Raw genomic sequence first — 21420 nt, forward strand, 5'->3', positions numbered from 1 at the left:
TATGTAATGCAGGTATGTGCTTGCATTTTTCATCTGACTTAATATTTCAGAGATGGCATGAACGGGTAACATAAAAGTCTACCAGCATTCCACTGAACAACCAAGAAACCAGTTGCTGTAGCCTACCAAAGAGAGATTGTGTCATGAGGGTATTAAATATTACACAGAAACCAGAAAAGCAAAACAATTCACTGTAAAGTATTACTAATAAAGACAAGGTAGACCAGGAGCTTTTGTGAATGTGTAAATGAGGAAAAAAATGTATTTTATTGTATTCCATCAGGTCAAACTCCTAAGCTTTTCAAAGGGGTCTAGCCTGAAACAAACACTTTTCACTTCTGACTAGTTTAATCAAAAACAACAAAAGGTCCATATTTCAAGTTACACTATATAAAATGAGGCAGAACTTCAATACAGTGGAGGAAAGTCAAGATTCTTCATAGCAATGTATACTGAGCTGTTATAGTGACTGCCAAAGAAAACTAGGATGAAGGTTTTAATTGTGTGTCGTTGTTGTTATTACTACTACTACTACAACACTGTGATAATCAATTCATCTATTCTAAATAATCCATATATTCTAATTAATCCATCCATTTCTAAAATGTACATAGTTTACTGCTAAACTGAAAATATGATGAAATGAAATAGGGGAACATGAGCAAAGTAACTCAGAAGCACCAGGTGCTGGTGAAGGAATACCTCAGCCCCCTGACAGTCCTGTTAAATCCTGTCCCACTATGCAGACACTTCCTAACTCACTGGATTGCAGAAACGTGGGGCAATGACAACTTCTATAGTGTTTATGAGTTCATGATATATCAAACAATTTCATAAAAGCAAGGAGCCCAGAGGCCTGACAGACACTATGTTATCTGGAAGTGGGAAGGAGAGCACTGCAGGTCCCCTCCCTCTGTGGGCCCACCAGCCTCTCCTAAGGGAGGAAATGGAGTCTTTCTCAGAGATAGGAGAAGAGAGCATGTTGAACAAGGAAGAAGTGGGTTCCTCAGATTAAATTGCACCTGGAGCCTGTAACTATCTCACATGTTCCTCCTTGTTCCCATTCTGTTCGGAACTGCTCCCTGAGTGAGGCAGGAAACACACTTTCACGAGCTGGGCTGATGTTATGGATAAAGACACCTTTTCTTTACATACCCGGCTTAATGCCTTTTCCACAAGTAACAGTAGCTTTCCTAACATATATCTCAAGACAGAGATCCAAGAGGGAGCTCCCAAAGACAGCCTTTGTGCCTGCAACCACCCTGAGACCTGCTAGCATGTTCCCAACTGCTAAACCTTCCTCCAACTCAGCAGCATTTTTGGGATGTGTAGCTATTCTCTTGGTAGATGATTTAGTGAGCACTTCAAATCCTGACAAAAGTTATCACTATCTTCAATATCATAGGAAATGACAGGCAATAATTACAACACTTCAAATTACAAGATTTATAACTTACATATCTGTACATAGATTAGGGTACATACATAAGTAGCTAACCTTGCAAAATCAGAGGAAATTCATAAAATAGTTGGTTGTTGACAGTACTTGTGAATTGCTTGTCCTACACTATTAAACATTGTTCACATTAGTACTCATTTCAAGTTTTTACCTGCTTGGTGGAGAGGACAAGGACCTCTGTAGATTTACACCCGAATTCATATCATGGTAATATGGCTGGCTCGGAAGCTCTCCAATTGGGAAGTTCACTCCAGTTCCCTGGGTTATGGGTGCTGAAAAACACATCATAACACGTCAAAGACAATCTTCTATCTTTTCAGCCATCTTTTCATTTTTAATACTTGGAAAAATATCAAGGTGTTACTGCAGGTATCTAATTTTCTCCCTCTTGCAGAAACCAAGTACAGACAAGTTCTATCAATGATTATATATCTAAAAAAGTGAATTATCTTCCTCAGTACCTAGAAATTTCTTAACAGTTATGCAGACATAATACATTTGTTTTATAAGCGATAACATGGAATCACCAATATGAAAAAGATAACACAAACCTCAAACATTATAATGAATGATGCAGAGTTTACGAGGACAGCTAGCATTACTTATTAAAGAACTGAAAAAAAATGGAAATAATAAACACAGGAATACAAAAAATCCTTTTCCCTTAATGATAACTCTTTTTTGTTAATAATAGCCTTCGGTGTTGAGCACATGTTTTTCTGCTTTCTTTTTCTTTCACCCAGTGCCACAGGTTCTGCTTTACATATGTACACCTACATGACAAACACATACACTCAGCACTATCTTCACCTCCTGTGTACCATACAGACTCTGGCAACTCAAGAGTAAATTATATGTTACATATTGTGGTGTATTTACCTTTGTTCATTGTCTGTGCACTGTGCATTTTAACTACCTTTGGAACTTAAAAGAATAATTGCATGTTGTGTAACATATCTGTAGGTTTGTATTTTCCCTGACAGTTGCGGCTTGAGGTTAAACAAATGCATGGTAAGAAATCCCACAGAAACCACATGCTTTAAAGCTTATTATTAGACGTATATCATATATAACAGCTGCATAAGGCACGATTTCATAGCATAATTACAATACTGTTTCTTTTTCAGTCTCAATAGCCTGCCACTTTAAAACGTATTTAACCACCTGAACATAAGAAAGCTGTAATTCACACATCTTCAGCCTCCTAAAAAACCAAAACTGTATCTTCAGCAAGCACAAAAAAAGGAGTATGCCTTAACACTGCAGGATGGCAACGCTCATTGTTTTGCCAAGGTACTTCAGATAATTTTAATTGTTGAATACTAATTTCTGACCACAGCAAATGAAATAACACATGCATTTGAAGCCTCGGTAAGTTAAAGAAATTCCTCAAACATCCTGACCTGGCATGAATTAACAACTGTGCAAAATCTGGACAAACAGTTTTGGAAACTTGTGCCTCATTGGTTTTTCCTCACCTCACCAGAAAAGAGATTATTCTGGACCATTCAGATTTTATAATGCTGATATCACCAATGCTAACTATAACTTTCAACTATACTACTTCTCTTCCTACTGAAGTCTTGGGAGAAATACTTTAATAATAAAGGGAGAAAAGAAACAGTCAGAAAGCAATGTAAAATGAAAATGTGCCATACTATGGTTTTATGCCATACTATTATAGCAAATTCTTAAATGTCAACAAAGCAGATCTAATTAATATTCTTTTTGAATTTTTTTTTCTGCAGTAGAAAATCCACCTGCCCTTTTATATTTGTATTTTTTGGGGGAGGTGGTTGTACATTCATGTGTTATATTTCTGATGCCAAAACAAGACAATATAATTAGAAATTCAATTACAGCCAGTGCTATGACTAAAAGAAACACTAGCATTTAATACATTAAGTTAATTATCTTTTATATTCATGCTGCAATTTTTCTTTTAAGAGCTACAAATTAAAAAACAAACTAAAAGAATAATCAGACATTTTAGCAAAATTCAAGGATGTGTAGGGCAACTTTAAAAAGCTGAAAGTCTAACAAATAAATTTTTGCTACATAACGTAATTTTATTGATATATCAGACCATTAAGGTGTGCAGAGAGAGATATAAAAAATTGATTCAATCTTCAAATATCAAAGAGACAGAAGAAGACCTTATTTGTTTTATTACGAACAGTAATACTGTGGACAAATATATCAAAATTGTGCATGGTTATAGCCATTTTCTATGCAACTTACATCTTGAGGAGAAAAAACTTCAAGGAAAAAACCTTCACTTGATTATAGCAGGCTTTGGAAATGATTAAATGCAAATGATAACTTACTTCTTGACACCCTGACAAGTTCTGACACGTTGAATACACCAGATTTCACAAAACTGTCTTCAAGGTACACTGAAAAAGATCACAGTACCATAATCAGTATAACCAAAAGATTAATAAATAACTATAGATAGGTTCATACACCAGCTAACAATGGTATCAGCAGAGTCCCAGAACTACAATACACAGATCGAAGTACACTGAAAGCTGCTCACAGAATCTAATAAGAGCTGAAATTCAGGCAAAGGTAATTTTTAAAATGTATAAAGCAATTTTTAAAATGCATACAAAAATTCACAAGCAATGCACTGAGTCCCTAGCTAACCATCCAAAAAATGTCTGAAAATTAGTTTCTTTTATTATTATCTTCAAATTTTAAGTTAGCATTGAACTAAGACCTGTATCACCTGGACTAAGCAATTTCACCACAGAGCAGTCCTGTTGTTGTATATGTTTCTGCTACACAGATTTTTGCTTAAGTCTTACCCTCCTGACGGTGACTTTATACTACATCTTCCATTATCAAATCACCATCTCTGAGGCAGATGAAGTGTTTACTATAATTTCCAGTAAAAACAGGAACTGGACATAACAGCTTAGCTATTCAGTAGCTTTTTACATACATGCTGAATTATATAACTAGAAATCTATGTTTAAGAAAATATATATTATTGGTTTGCCTTATGATTACTTATTCTAAGATAAATGCATATGATACACTTTCCCTTCTGTGAAATTCAGGCTCAATTTGAAGTACTGTAGTGAAACAGCAGATGATAATCAAGACTTATCTCAGTACTGTAACTAGATAACCTTATTAAAAGAGAGCTAAGAAACAGTTTTCTGTGGAAGCCTCATATCAATAATCGCTGCAAAAGCCGTATTACTGAATTTGAGATTACATGGCATCATAGCCTTTACAGGTAGTAATAAACCATTTACCAATAAAAATATTTAGATCTATACTTAGTGCACGTTGCTGCTCCAACAGTGTTTTTATTTGCTTTCATATGAGATAGTGCACTAAGAATTTCTTACTGTGGATTCTCTAGTGTCTTTTCTGAATTAAAACAGCTTTCTTTCTTTTGGAAATAAACTGCCAATTTTCTGTTCCAAATGTCTGAATAAGTAAAAACATTCTGAATAAACAAACAAATGAAAATTGCACCTACTGGAATATTTACTGGTTTGGAAAAGAATGGTTCAGTACTATTTTCTTTGGGTTTCTTTTGGCAATTACTGCTTTCATCTTCAAGTAATTTAGCAACACTGTCACTGTAATAATAAAAGTGACTGTAAAAGCAGTACACTTCACTTGAGAGGTCCATCCTTGGTATACCTGGATAAATCTCTACTTAATTTTCATGGTCAAACAAAAAGGGCAGAGGCCAAAAGAGTGTTTTTCACCGCTTACAGTCTGTGAAGTCCCACAGAACTGTCTCCTCCATCACCTCTGGTATATTTACCAGTGCAGCTATAAACAGTGCACCTGATAGCATAAGCTGAAAGAATCTGAATGAATTTGACTGAGCACATTTCCTGACATCTCTGTTACACTGTCAGACCCATAACAGAGTGTCAGTCTTTCCCAGTTGAAAACCATCCCTGGATCAAGTGCTATGGGTGTACAGAGCATTGTAGGCCTGTGGGATCATCCTGAACAGTGTTCTGCCAATGCTGTCATCTTCTCATCTTCCAGTCAATGTCATTGCGCACACTACACTTGCATGTCTTTATTTCCACTAGTAGTTCTGCAGGTTTCCCTCTCCTTCTAATTCATTTCCTTCCACATTTCTCTCTCTTTCATTTTGAACAGCTTCTCTCCATTTCCACTACATTTTCCTCTCTCATTACCCTTCCCCTGGATGTTGCAGGCCTCTGTAACCTTATATATCTCCAGTAAGAGTTTTCTCTTTCACCTTCTGCATTCTCTTGTACTCCTCCATGTTTTTTTGTGAATAAAAAGATGGTATGGCTTCCCAAATATTTACTTCTTTATTTGACAGAACTTGGCATACCCATGTCATAAAAAAAATACAAAGACTAAATTTTTATTTCTCCTTTCCTTCTCAGTTTCTGGTTTTTAACCTAAGAATGGGCAAGCTGGATGAATACTAGTAATTCCTTGAACAATGGCAATCTTTCCTTTCTCTGCTTATTTGCTCTAGCAGGATATATCTGAAGTACCACATGGAAGGGAGATTTCCAAAGAAGAATTTGGTTTCTTGATTTTAGTTGCCCCATAAGTAAAGTGTGGCTTAAAGCCAGCGTACAACCATGCAGCCAGCTCTGAAGCTGGTAATGAGACATAGTTGAACTTCTCTGCTGTTTTTTCAAACACCACTACTTTGGAGCACAATGCCTCTCATTCAAGTCAGACTAACTTGAGAGGAGCTTTTCCCAAGTGTAGATTAATCAAACTATATTATAGTGAGAACAAGGCCCAAGGCTCCTATTAAAAGAAGAAAAAGCCTATTTCAGATTTTATACACAGATGTGTACATGTGTATGCACATACACACTCAGACACACATGTTTAATCTTCAGTCTTCTCTCCTGAATTCTTAGTTTTCTCTCACTGATAGAAATGAGAATATCCATATAACATGAAGAGCAATACAGCATTTCTCTCCTTGTGATAACAAAATGGGAGCAGGGAAAAAATGTTGACACCGTGATACCACTATGTATCATTCCCTCACAAAAGGATGCATTGTTAACTGATGGATCATGTCTTTCACCCAGGTTTCATTCTGCCTTGGATGGGCCAAAAATAACGACACCCACAGACACAAGCAAATCCTTTGCCTGGCATAAGGAAAGAGAGGGATCAATCTCCATCAACTTAAAAAACAAATAGACTTTTTTCTCAATGTTATGTGACAAAATATTATTTAAAAAATTGATGCAACAATAAACAGTCTATCTCACAGGCACTGAGAAACTTCATCCTGAGCCTTATATTCCCACAGGGAAGGTGGACTCCAGTGGTGCCTCTAGGTGCAGAACAATAAACACAGTATGTTCAATTTCCAGTAAACATCAAGTTGCACCTAGTTATGAAGATAATCTATGGTGGATATGTTACAGAACTATTCTTGGTTCTCAGCTGTGCAATAGGAAAATGTTCTTGCTATTAAATAGCTGCTATTTGTTGCAAGAAAATGCACTCTCTATAACATAAAGGTTAAACAGCAAGACAGTATGCAGAAGGCCAACAGTACAGAACATTTTCCTTGCCTTTTACCTTGTGAAACTGACCACCGTGCTGAATTAGAGTTAACATTCATATTCTCATTACTACACTGCAAGCAAGACAAAAATACGTGGTGATACTTCATATGGTATAGGTCTTACCATTTTTTTGATTAAGCATTCCCTAATGCACTGTTTGCATGAACATGTTAAAAAGCCTTAAATTAGCATTCTTGTGTGTTTATGATCTGTTCAGTAGAGACATTAACACACTTGATAATAGTCCATTGTTGTATTCCTCATAGAGGATTTACTGTATCTTTTGATGATCATGATAACACTTTGCTGTCTCTATCATTCAAACCTAATGAAAGCATTGAGTATTGTCATTTACTAAAATTCATCTTGCCTGAGAGATGGCACTGCCTGAAATTCATGCATGCATTTTACTAATTGACATTATTTTTAAAAATCTGACTTTTACAAAAAGAACATTTCTGACAAAACCACCATAGTGCAAGTATGCATAAAGACTCAGTAACTTCCAAAACCCATATATAACAGTAGACTGTTTTCTGTATTTCCTTCTAGCTTTTGTATTGGGTGAGTATAAAATCTCTTTTCTCTGCTTACCTTTTTTACAGAAAACTCATTTCTAAAAAAATATATTTTCCAAACAATTCCACAATGGCCAGGCCAGTGCCATCAAGTATGAAAGGTAAAGAAGTTAAGCCAAGAAGCAGTTCTGATGAAGCTCCCATACACAATGGTAATGGGAGAAACCTTTAGTAATGCCTCCAACTGCTGTAGAAGTCATTCTGTCCTAGTCCTTCTACTCTATTCCTGTACTATGCCTTATATACTATGCCTTCAGGAGATGAGTTACGAGTATAGCTTTTAACCATTTTAAACATGCAGAGACTTAAAATTGAGGGGGGAAAAATAAAATTGTATAAGCCTACTGAAAGATAAATTCAGTTTGCACAAACAATTACTCTAACGGGTTTGTTCTCACATTACTTAAAAGCTTACTAGTGACGTTTAGCTTTACAAATCTTTAACCAGTCTTTTTATGTCTTCTAATTCAATTGTACTTTTATGAAGAGAATGCCTGTTTACGTTCTGTTGCATATTGACTAGGGCCAAACCATAAAACTATTTCCTGGTATCATTTTACATCTAGTTTTTTCACTGATACTGCCTTGGTTTTGAGTAACCTATAAAACAGGGGTGCGGATCCAAACAGTGCTGGAACAAATTTGTATTAGTGTACTTTTATTTATGGATCCTTAAAAAGAGCAATTACACAGTAGTAGATACTGTAGAGTAATACTACTATAATACTATAATTCTACTGTATAGTAGAATGATGTTGCATCTGTCTTACTGCTAGTATAATTCTGCTGTGCAGTAGAATTATATTAGCAGTAAGATAGGTACAACATCAGGAGCTACTATGAGAAGAAAGGCTGGAAGCTTCAGCCTGGTGTATTGCAGAGAGCTGTATGTAAACTTCAAGTTATGCAATGTAATGTTCTGGATGCTGTTACAATTTTGTACAGCTATTTACAGTCCAAACTTATAGTGAAAAATTAGTCTCACACTGTTCTTTGTAAGTCAAAATATAGTCAGCAGACATGTAGTTTGCTTTCTTACTGCATGCTTTCTGAAACCAGTATCCGAAAAAAGGTACAGGAAACAGGTGCCACCAAACCAGAGTACTTAAAGGCAGTTATGGGTGGCTAGTATTAGCCAAGGAGTGACAAAGAAGATTATGTGATTATGTCATTTGAAACACTTGAACTAAGGTCTGTCCAGAGAATAAGACTATATTGATTATCGTGCAACCATCTCCAGCCATGTGACATACCCACAGCTTATTTTGGTTTGTTTTTCCTGAAAGTTGCAATATTGTTTTAACTGGGACAGGAAACAAACATGCTGAAAAAAGATGCCCTGACTCCATTGAACCTTTTAGCATGATGAGAAATGAAAAACCTAAATATGCCATTTTCAGAAACAAATGAGATTTTCAATACCCTCAAGATTATAGCCAGAACTACAATATCCTTCATTGTTGCAGTAATTTGAAGAAGTAAACACCAGTTTTAATGGACTCTGGAATCCATGTACTAGAATCCAAGAAGTGAGTTGCCCTGAAATCTAGCAAGAAACAGAAAGGGTAACTAACACAAATGCAGACTTGCCTTCCACTCCAGAAGGTCTCAGGTTATACAGAAACTACAGTCAAAATTTAAGAAGAGGTTGGGGGGACTGCTTCCTAACAGCTATGGTATTACCAGGTACCAAAAAGGAATTTTCTGATGCCAAAGCAGGTTTCAGGAATTCTAACTGGCAACATAAGATTTTTCAGTAAATTCTTGCTCTGCGCACACTTTGAAGTAAAATCCATTGCAGCCAACATTGAACACCAGTGCATCTTAAGTGAACACAGCATAAGAATTACCACAGCATCACTTATTCATACAGTAAGTTCATAAAGAACAGTCAATGCAAACAAGAATTCAAAAGTAATCCTAAGTAATCATCCTCATCAAATTTTAAACCATTGTGCAAGGTCAAAAACTCTCCCTTTTGGAAAAAAGGGCTGTACAACCTGTGCAGGTTTATGATTGCCAAAATAGCACAGCTGGGCTCTGCCCCCAGAATGTTCGACCTGGCTCAGTATTGGGAAGCTGATGAGGAAGAGTACCACCCCTCAATCACTGGCATTATTAATTCATAAGAGAAAGGGAGAACTTCACAGAAAATCAAGCCCTGACCAAATCCAACCCTGTTGTATATGAAGATCACTATCTGAGATGGCACGGCTGAAGGCATATGGGAAACAGCAAGCGTTTCAGAATCTCCACTCCCATGCTGAAAAACAGTGTTGAATATGTGTTTATTTAAATACAATTCTATCTGAATTCCCAAACTGCTACTATGGCATCATTGCTTAAGAAAAGCTGCTTACAATGATGAGGCCATATCTCTTCTATTCCTATTAATTACAGGGCTAAGTCCCCATCCACAAGAGGGTAACTTGCAATACAGTAAAATAATGAAACCATCTGCGGTCTGAGTCATTCAAAACCTACGACATTTGCTTATTGCATTTCCAAGAGTGCAAAGGTTGAGACTACACTACTCTACAGAGGCTATTTCTGAAACTGTGCATTCTAAAACTTAAAACTGAAATATTTCTACCTGAAACAGTCATATGTAGATAAATTTATTGCAAAATTCTTAAGGCATGCTCCAAAAAGAATGTTCTCCCTATGGCTGCTAGCCCATATGAAACAGCAAAAAAACCCTTTGGGACTCTACAGCTGCAAGACAGATTTGCATATTGAGAGATACGTGAGGCTTATGGCAAGCTTTTTGGCAACACTCTCTTTAACTAAAAAATAAAACTAAGCTAATCTTCAGAGATGGTTATTTCACTCAGGTCTGCTTTGGAAGTCGTTCCAAGAACAAAATTTCTGGTGAAAATAGAAGGGTAAAACCAATTTCAGAGCAGTGAGGCTGGGGCTGGGAATTCGCCTACCTGTGTTTCACTTAGATTAAGGATTTTATCTCTAGGTAAATTCCCTGACAATGTATCATGGGCTACTGTGGAGGAAAGAAGGGAAGCAGTGAGAGGGAATGAAAGGCAAAGAGCCAAAGAGACAGCTTCTCAATCTCTTTGTCTAAAAGTGTGTCATCCCATATAAATAATTTAATATTCATCAGCACACAGGCTCAAACCTAAGTCCTCTGCATTTCTCATTCAGCCCTGACTGATCTTATAGAGTCTGCAAAATTCATATGCAAATATTCCTTAAACCACCTGAAGTGGAATAAGTTCTATCAGGAGAAAAAACCCAACCAACCAATCAAAAAAATTAGCATAGGAAACATATAACCTAATAACTTAATAACCTCTGAACTCAACTCTTGGATGAAAGGAAAAATCTAAACACGCTTTTCTTCCCTCATCAGCAAGGCTCATAGCTGCCTGTGTCAGGATGGCTACATTTCCTTTGCACTTTTTTTTGTATTCCCCAATGTTGGGCAAGAATAGCTCCAAAATCTTGAAGGCACCTGTACAAAAGCCGTCTGGTTGCAAGCTTTTTGGCAACACCTTCTTTAATTGAGTCTCTTTATTTTCCTATCAAGATAGCATTTTACTCTATTAGTATTGTTATTTCTTACTCTTATTTTAGTAGCTTAAAAATGCTGTTCAAAGATTTGAGCAACAAGGTAACAACTGGATACAGGCATGTTAACACTGATGTATAATAAATAAATCAAGTCTACCAAGCAGCAATCTCAAACCAATGGCAAACAATAAGAATCTTATTAATGTCAAACAGTTGTGGCCAGCAGGCAGTAAGGAAAAGAATAATAAAGTAAAACAAAACTCGGAAAATCCTCAGCTAGAAGAACTAGTCAGTAAGAACTGTATGTCTGGAGACCGAATTGTTATGGAAGGTGTCAATATCATTAGCTTACTTGTAGTTCTAGATATTTTTCTATTTTTACTCATTGCCATAATTTTCTTATGCCAAACAGGTGAACTTACTGAAAGATCACATATTCTGTCTTCAGGACATATCCTGCCACACCACTGCAGGTATTTCAAGACACGTATGAGAAGGCTCTTGTTTTAGATTCTTCTTAAGCTACACACAAAACCTATGAGACTTGTAGGAGCAAATAATAATGCAGCATTACACGGAAACTGCCACTCTAAGTTCCCGTAATCAAACAGCGGGCTTCAGCAGCGGGTCTGAGCAGATGCCCAGTAGAATGTTAAGAAACAAGGCAGGCCTAAAGTACTTGGGTTGCTTCTGGGGTTTTGTTGTTGTTTACTTTTATTGATAGTTTGCAAAGCTATAAGTATTTTCGGTTTTAAAATTTATTAATACAGGTGTCCCTCCATCTGTTCAGTTACCGTCAGTGGATCCATGGACATGTTTATTCTCTCTTTTAGATCATGTAAACTTTTAATAGTTAGAACTGTGATAGCATAATACAAACTTTTAGGTTCAGGAACTTAATGGACAATGCAACGATAGTGTTCAGATTCTTCTCCTTTCTCAGTTCAAATCAGCTCATTTATCTATCTGGAATTTACTTAATAATCCCTGCAGAGAGACAATCTTTACAACACACCTCTTAGAAAAACAAGATTCATTCTTCAAAAATACATCAGATAAAAGTTATTAAAAAATAAAACTAAGGGGAGTATACCCCTGGATTTAGCTACAAAAGCTACATGCCACTTTCATCACAAGCTACACCATCTTAACACTGTATTGGGCTATCAATTAAGTGTCCTTAATGTTCTTTTGTTTGGCAAGTGACATTACCCTCTCTCCGTGGTTAAGACAGCAAATTACCAGACACCCTAAAGAACACAACAGTCTAGCCAAACCTAGAAAAAAACCACTTTTAACACCAGCAGCTTTGCCAACTACCATTCAGTTTCCAACATCCTCTTCTGTGGCAATATCTTTTTGAAGGTGGTGGCATCTGAAAGCTAACAGCACATATCCCTTGCCAGCACCCTGGTTCCATGCCACACAGGCACTACAACAAAACATGATGGAAAAACAAACCCTCCCGGCACTACCAGTCCACATGCTCCTGGCCTGGGACCGAAAATAAACTTCAGAGTGGATATCCTCTGGGATTCTGACAGGAGTGATTGTCTGGCTCTAATAATAAGAATCACATGAAGTTTAGTAAGAAAGAACAGGACAGTAGCCCTTTTCCTAGACCAGTTGAAGGGAGTGCAATTCCCCCTCATTCTCCTGCACAGCCTAGAAGTCCTATGTTCTGCTGTCCCACAAATCTCAACACTAAACACCTCAACTAAACTTTGCCAATTTAACTCCAAGACGGTATCACACAGGCAAGATGAACAAGGCTAGAAGGTCCTGTATGCTCTGGGAGATGACATTCAGTTATGCCTCTGTCTCTGCTTAAATGAAGGGTTTCAAGGGTAGCAAGGCACAGCTTTCATTTTCTGTCCCACTTTGGCAGCAGATAAAGGAATAATACTGGTAGCAGTGAGTCCAAATCATGACAAAGTGTTATGCTCTTATTTTTAAGCAGGAAGTTTCATGATGCAATTAGCAACATATTTCTCTGCTTTCTATGTCCCTCTGTCTTCTGAGACACTAAAGTTTGTCAGACATTAGGTATTGACCCACAAGTCTGCTGAGAAAGCCTCTACAGCTTGTCTGCTGCCCTCCCCAGGCCTCTGTTGCTGGTAGCAAGGTTACTCTTCATCAGACTTAAGACTGAGGAGTGGAGAGACTGGACTCACTACAGGACGTGATCTTCACTACTAAAATACATGGTTCTACGTTCCCTGTCCAAATGTTAAATGGTACTTTAAAAACAGAATTTTAAAATATATTAAAGGTTTCCAAACCCTGACTTCAGCTTCCCAAATGCAGCAGCTACAAAGGATCCTTCAAAATGACAAGGGGTAGGGTAATGCATTTGGCTTTTCTTGCACTCACAAACAGAGATACTCTAAAACAAAATTAAATGCACTACAGCTAAATGCTCCAAGTTTCAAAAACCTGTAATTATCCATGAGGAAATTTTTCAGACTTGTTTTAGGTGTAAATTTGCTGCATTGGGTTTTTAAACCACTATTCTACATAATTTATGGCATGTATTTAACAGAAAAATAAAAGTCTACTCTTAACATCGCACACAGTTTGGAAAGAAACAGTATCCAACTCTCCAAGCAAAAGTGAAATCAAGCCTACATCATTTCTTGAAGAAAAAAAAAAAACAACACATTTGAAAAAGAGCTTGTAATTGTTTTATTTGACTTGTTTTGCCCTCTTTAAAATATATCTACAATCTTCAAGTGTATGTATCTGGGGTTTATATTACAGGAACATGGCTTTTTGTATAATGATCTATGATAGTTCTCTCACTTTTGGGTATTCACATGCAACATGCATGATATATTTCACAAGTAGAGTATACTTTGATTGTATGCATAGTATAAAACTGTATAGCCACAAGGAAGGTTGCTTTCCATAATGTTTGAATAAAATCAGAAAATATCCCTGCATATGCAACAGCCCAGCATCACACAATTACTTCCTGGTCAGACTATAGTTCATTTGGCATTTAGAAAAACAGCAAACTCAGTTAGTTGCAGCTTATTTCACATACACACATCTTTTGAGAGCTAAAATGAGATGATGTAGCATGATGGTGGTGGCAGGAGTCACTCCTTTCTCATTAAGAAGTGATAGTGCATCTGTCATGTGTCTTATCCTCATAAAATTCATAACATAGCAAAGATTTACAAGATTTACTAGCACAACCCAATTGATGAGAAGGATAATTTCATGAAAATACAATTAAACTTTTGTCTAAACAGACTGGAATGACGAAGTCTGAGTTTGATTTTCTCTTTAATTCTTATGTTAGAATAATTGAAAGGACCATTTACTAAGACATCTCTCTCAAAGAAATTCCAGCTGTCACTACTGTGACCCATTAACATGTTCAAAAACTGCTCTGAGCTGATACAAAAAATATTTTTAAATTAACATATTTGAATTCTATAAAGCACATGTAAAAAGTAAAAAACCTTATAGCTCATATCACAGACTTTAGAAGTAGGTAAATTGCATTTTATTGAGATATAAGAAAAACTGTATCATTTAAAGACTTTTATAAAATTAAAGTTATTTGGGATCTTGTCTCCTTACTCCTCTACCCATCCCCGCTTGGAAAATTCTAAAAATCATGAAATAAAGAAAAATTCCTTAGATTAAATGAATGTTGATGAAACTGCAATTGAGGCACTGCCAGTTTAAAAGAACTAAAATAATTACAGCTTGTCTTGATGATAAATACTTACCAGTGCAAAATAGGTTGCTGACCGATTATGCTCTCTTTAGCTATTAACAATAGTATCTTTGTTCTCAAACAATCTTAGATGCACATGTTCTGGAACTTATATTTACCTGGTGGATTCTTGGCAGGATCATTGTGGCTTGGACTTCCTGGTTGTCCAGAATCTATAAAGAAATTAAAGAAATGTTTTAGTAATTTGTTTTGCAAGTATCTCAAAATCTTTTAATGCTCTCCTTCATTAGTCAACTAATACTTTACTTTATTCTGTAAAGGTCATTTCCCTGACTTTCTATGTGAAGCATTATTGAACAAACACACTATACATAACCTGTTTTATGCGAAACAGAAACATTGTGAAAGATGCAATGATCCTAATAAGAGGAACTCATAGATCACTGAATAAGGACAAGAGAGTCATTGAGGTAAATACTCAAATTGTAAACACCTTTACAAGAGTACCTTTTCATTCCCTTTCCCTCCATCCCCTAAATATAATATTGCATAATCAGCAAAGGAGAGGTAGCTTATTCTCGGGCAATGACCAGAAAGATGCAATGGATCACGCAACTAGTGGCACTTGCAGTGATAAGTCCTGTTTCTTTAGCCTTTCCTTAAAGCACCAAGGCCTATGCTGTTTCCACAGACTTATGACTGCACCGAGGATATGACAGTATGTTTAAATACAATATAGGCTTTGTGTTCCTAGCCTGTGAGAACTGCTGTTGTGAAATTAAATTATGTAACATAAAAACTAATAAGACTCAAACCCTGTAGACCCCAAAGACTGGTTTTTTCATAATGTACACACCGAATTAATCAAGAGGAGGATGCAATTTCATGTTAATACACTAAATGATAAGTGATATCCTTATTCATGAAATCAATTGCTTTCAAAACCATCTACGTCTCACTGTATTCAATAACAAGAATTGCTCCACTGCAAGAAATTCTTAACAAAGACATGACAAACAAAATATGCAAAGCAGTAAGAAACCAAATGAAGCATCGCCATTTTTTCCATATATAGGTATTTAGTTTTACAAATTGAATAAAAAAATATTCTTTTTTTTAAATGTGGCAGAGCTATTAGTAGCATATGAGCACAGGACTATCAAAAGATTACATCAAAGCACCACAGAAATTGCTCCCACCAAATGGACTCCAGACAGAAGTAGAGTTGTTTAACGCACTACTGTATACGATGCCCAAATTAAAGAATAAAAAAGATAGAAAAGAAGAAAAGTACATATTAACAAATACTTGTCCTTCAATTCCTATCGCTTCTTCTTAAAGCCAGTGTAGCCCTTAACTAGAATGAGAGATTCCCTCTGCCTGCTATAAGAGGTTCCTTGAAATCTGTGCCACCTGTTATGTAGCTTAATAAATATGGCTTGACTCATATGTGTCTCTTGTACACAATAAAATATACACTGAATAGCAAATTTCACATGAAATTTCATCTGTCTTCTTCAATCTCGGGCAGGAAGCATGAAGGGCAAGTCTGTGGGTCAGATTCCGCACTTGGTTTGCGCACTTGGGGTACTCTTAGGAGTGCAATTGTACAGCACAGTACGTAGCCATCCAGTATGTCTGTTTCTTCTCATGATAAGATAGAGCACAACCCTTTAAAATACCTAGTCAATCTGTAAACTTAATCAGCTACAAGAAATGGTAAAAATACGTTTCTTTGTATATGGACTTTTCTATCCTTCTTGCTGTGTTGCAATGGGAAGGTTCACCCTGCAGGGGGTGAACTGTAATCTTCTTCTAATAGGCATTCTCTGCTTCTGCAAACCATACACACTTAAATTCAGATTATCAGAGAGAATTATTTTGCACAGCAATGTTCTGAGTGTAAAACTACTATACATGTGTAGCTACAAGAAGTGTCAGTTTGGTAGTGGATGCACCCAATAAAGCTTGAACAGCATAGCTTTGGAATCACAGAGATTCCAAATCCCAGAGAACTGAATGAGGGCTACTAGAAAATAACGTTTGAAGTTTTCTCCTGTTAAAATTCACTATAAAGAAGGACAAAGGAAAGTGATATTTTTAGCTCTTATACAGCAATTTGCCTTTACTCCTACTTTCTGGATCCAGGATTTAAAGACTGATGATAGTTTAAACAATTTGTTTTCATATTATAATAAGAAACTTAGCAAAGAATTTTTCAGTTATAGGGATAAACAGTTGGCTGTTTATTATAATTTTACAGTCAGACTTAGCTTTGGTTTATGTTAACTACTCATTGATCATGATTTTTACAGATTGATTCTCAGAATGTGTTTTGAGCAGTAGATGTTACTAATAATTCACCAGTGCGGTCTCAATGATTTTGCGAAAGAAAATTACTGCAGATGAATATGAGAAGCAAATTCTCCAATCCTTCACTTAGCGCAGTTGAGAAAGCAAAGAATTTTATTCAGCATGAGAGCACCAACCTATGTAACTCTGCACTTAAACACAGAGAAGCCTCTGATCCTCAAGATGAAAGACACAGCCCTGAGATGGCCTGTGATGATCCAATTCTCTTACCAGTGTAAGTAATTATAAAGCACTCTTCTGTTTTGATTGGATGCAAATAGCTTTGCAAAGCACATGAGAACCGTGATCATTATAGGATTAAATTATATGAATAACTTAATTTATAAGCAGAACACTGAATGAACAGAGAGACATTGGAGCAATGTTCTTCTAAAAGTGGGACTAAGAGGCATTTTTGGAAAGCCAAAGAAACTAAGGAAGAAAAAAATATATTAAGAAACTTTAAATCTTTCTTTGTCCTCATCTGTACAATATCATTAATGAACAACATGAACCCTTTCTTCCAGAGTGATGGAGAAAGGCATAAGCCAGACTTATTTTCTGTCTAGCTCACTTTGCATTCAACTGGCCCAGCAAATATCTCCATGAAAATTAAACAACAACCACAACAACAACAAAAAACACATCCCAAAAAACCCACAGAAACCCAAACCACTTCCTAAGCTAGAAGCTGTAAGAAAAGATGCACAACAAGAAGTAAAACCCCACAATGTTTATGTAATGAAACTGAACTTTTCAACATTTTCATTTAAGTAGCTCCTGGCTGTAAGTTTCCTTAGTTTTGTTGTTGTTGTTCTTACTACAGAGCAAAAGCTCAGCCACATACCATTTCCACAAAATGCACCTCACAACTACAATAAGCATATCTTCTGCTCTGTTCTTCTTGGTGCTCACTGATCCAACAACCAGAGACTGATGCCTTGATAAGTTGTTGCCCCATGGATGAACAGTTTTTATGAAATAGGTTCAAGCCAGAATTTACTCTTACCTGGTCATGTAGCCCTGTACACTTTAAGTACAATTTATTATGAATTAGCAGGGCGATCACCAAGAAATTCAAACTCTATCTCAAATTACTCTTGCTTCTAGGACACTGTACAAAAGGATGAGTAAAGAAGCTGATACATTTTATGCTTGTTTTCCCATGTTTTCTTTTCCAGGCATCAATCCCAATGAGCATCTGTGAGTGCAGACAACTCTCAATGCAGCCAGAGTCAAGCAAAAATGATTGCTGAGGCCTGGTAGAAGTGAGAAACTAAGCATCCATTTCCCCTGTAGTGCACTAGGAAAGGTGCTGCCATGAGACATCAGTCCTGGCTTTATAAGGCAGAGTGGAAAAAAAAAGCCAATTATTTGCCATCTGGGGAGGGACAAGACCTTCTCTCCATTTACACTACCTTTCCTTTGAAGGAAGGACACCCACTCCAGCAAAGCCAAGAAAGTCACATTGCTGTTCACCAGATTTCTGAGTGATTTTCAGTATTCCTCACCCCAGTAGTCTAATCTTCCACTTTTCAGCTGATAAAAGATACTCTCCTTAAAAACTAAGCTATGCTATGCCTTCCTTATGCTCCATATTGTACATGAGGTTTTGCTTTTAAGGCTCTCTGTAATAGCATAACATTGAATGCCTTGAAAGCAAATAGTGTCAGAATCTGTAAAAAGAAAAAATAGTTTTTGAGCCACGTTTCAGAGAAATAAAAGTAAACTGTCCCCAGGTATCACACTAATCAAATAAACTTCCTCAGTGGTTTCAGTGAACATATTTCTCTGTTCTATTTGCCACAGGCTATGAGATAGCCTTTGTACTCAGTTCATCTCAGTTGACAGATAATAATTTAATCATTCACCAACAGGTAAATACATTCTTGCTCTTTTATAGTCCATGATTTTGGTATGGGGGATAAAGGACCATAGGGATGTGGCACCATGTAACTACCATTTTGATGCTGTTTAAACCTTCACATACCTAAACAGCTGACAGAGTCACAATCATGAACAAGAATCACAACTACCTTCCAGACTGTCATCCTTAAGGATTATTTTGCCATCTGATATAAAAAGCTTAAGATAAATGGTTGTACACCAGAAAATCAAAGGATCACAGGCTACCACAGTGTGCTAGGGACGTGGGTAGTCCCGGCCCCTGCCCTGAGAAGGCTCAACCACAGGATTAAACTCAGGTGTTCAAGGCTTTACAAAGTCAAGGTATGAAAGCCCTCAGGGGTGGAGACAGCCCAGTCTCCTTGGGGAAAAGACTTTCCTAATCAACTTTCAATATTTCAAAGACTTTCAGTAGTTTGTCATGGTAGGAAAGCATTCATGGCAGAAAAATAGTACAATATTTCCCTCTCCTCCAAAGTAAGTAACATGAATAACAAAAATCCTCAAACCAAATAAATAAATAATTTCATCTATGCACTTTAAATCATTACCTTTTATTATTATTATTATTGTCCTAATTTTACTATGCACTTGCCTTCTACTACCTACTTTTTTTATCTTGACAAAGCAACTGATTGGATTGACAAAATTCCCAACAACTTTTATCAATTTCGTTTTGCAAAAGCTGTGTCTTTCATTGTACAGTATTACTCCATCTGACAACCCTGAATTACTGTACAATTTTATGACCATGATTTACACCAACTCTAGTGATATAATAGTTAATTTATGGTGTAAATAAGCTCCAAGTGTTTTATTGCATTACATATCCACTGAAATGCTCAGTGAAATGCTATAAACATGGAAATGGAATGGGTCCCAGTGTCAGACTTGTTTTCATAAATATGTTAATTAGAGGGGGATTTAGTTTTCACATTATCATAGACCACTACCTTTCATTGAAATACTTCCCCTGAAAATGTTGGCTATTTGATAAAATTCTCACCCTCACCAGTTTCCTTGATATAGGACAGGTCTTATGAGGATAGGCTGTAGAAGCTGGGGTTATTTAGCCTGGAGAAAAGGAGTCTGAGGGGAGACCTTATTGCTCTTTACAACTACCCGATAGGAGGTTGTAGCCAGGCTGGGGTCAGTCTCTTCTCCCAAGTATCAAGTGATAGAAAGAGAGGAAAGAGCCTCAAGTTTCATCAAGGGAGGTTTAGATTTGATATTAAGAAAAAATTCTTCAACAAAAGGGTGGCTAAGCATTGGAATGAGCTGCTCAAGGAAGTTATGAAGGCACCTTGCCTGAAGATATTTCATAGACCTGTAGATACAGTGCTTAGGGACATAGTTTAGTGGAGGACTTGGCAATGTTAACGTTCATGATTGGACTTAATGATTTTAAAGGTCTTTTCCAACCTAAATGATTCCAAGATTGTATATCCCTGATGATACACAGTATGAAGCACAGTTCATACAAGGAGAAGCAGCACCTTAAAATACAAGTAGGGCTTCACTGTGAGAAAGACATTTGCTGGACTAAGCCTCACATCTTTTTCCAACAGCATATACTCTGTTAGCAATACGCAGTCATGACATCCACACTGAAAATCTCCATAACACTGAAGCAGTGACTTCTTTTAAATATGGTGTTCTGCTACTCTTATTCTGCCAGGAGTTCCTCTGTGTTCACCAAGATTGCTCGGCTGTTGCACTGGATAAGTACGCGAAGCTCTGTCCTGTAAGTTTTTAATGTGTTTAATATTCATATAAAAGGTGGTAAATGAGCAGTGTAGAGAAATGAAGTTGGACATTTAGGTCCAAGTCACAGGGAGTGTCTTCAGCTCTGAAACAACACTTGACTGACAAATTCTGTTGGCCGTTCAAGGAAGGATTGGTTGTTGTTCAGTATGCAAAGGCTCCGTGGCATCCTCCAGTTATGAAACGATTAGATTTCATCCATTTGCAGATCTGGTTTCACAACTTTAAGTAAGCATACCAAAGAAACCTATGTGCCAAGGCTCTTAAGCTGACACAGAAAAAAGTCCTGGTTGCTGTTCACAGAAGGTATATTCACAACTCAGGAAAGCCCCAGTTCCTCAGTGCAGACTCCATTCAGGCAAGTAATGCCCAAGAATTTTTCTCCTTTCATTAGTTTTCACCCAGTAGGCATGGGAGAAACCTCTCAGGAGACCCATGCAACAGCAGGAGCTACACTGAAGGCTGGATGTGTTGATCCTATGTGGACAGGCTTCATCAGCACTCACATGCCGCACCAAGAGCCATAATAGTGAACTACGATCTCTACCTCAGAAAGGTTCTGCAGTCTAACCTTCACTTACCTGA

The 21420-nt window shown here is 36.9% G+C and overlaps 1 protein-coding gene across 8 annotated transcripts in view; it reads right to left on the bottom strand.

Moving 5' to 3' along the window:
* Window positions 1–21420, bottom strand: part of NFIB (nuclear factor I B) — a 169412-nt gene that overhangs the window by 58498 nt on the left and 89494 nt on the right. For all 8 annotated transcript variants that reach the window (XM_032675129.1, XM_032675127.1, XM_032675132.1 and 5 more), the window contains exons 3-5: window positions 14973–15026; window positions 3787–3855; window positions 1611–1731 (exon numbers count right to left, since the gene is read on the bottom strand). In XM_032675129.1, coding sequence (XP_032531020.1) covers window positions 1611–1731; window positions 3787–3855; window positions 14973–15026 — 244 coding nt within the window. The remainder of the gene's footprint in view (window positions 1–1610; window positions 1732–3786; window positions 3856–14972; window positions 15027–21420) is intronic.

This window comes from Chiroxiphia lanceolata, chromosome Z (assembly GCF_009829145.1).
Source record: "Chiroxiphia lanceolata isolate bChiLan1 chromosome Z, bChiLan1.pri, whole genome shotgun sequence".
NCBI classification, from domain to species: domain Eukaryota; kingdom Metazoa; phylum Chordata; class Aves; order Passeriformes; family Pipridae; genus Chiroxiphia; species Chiroxiphia lanceolata.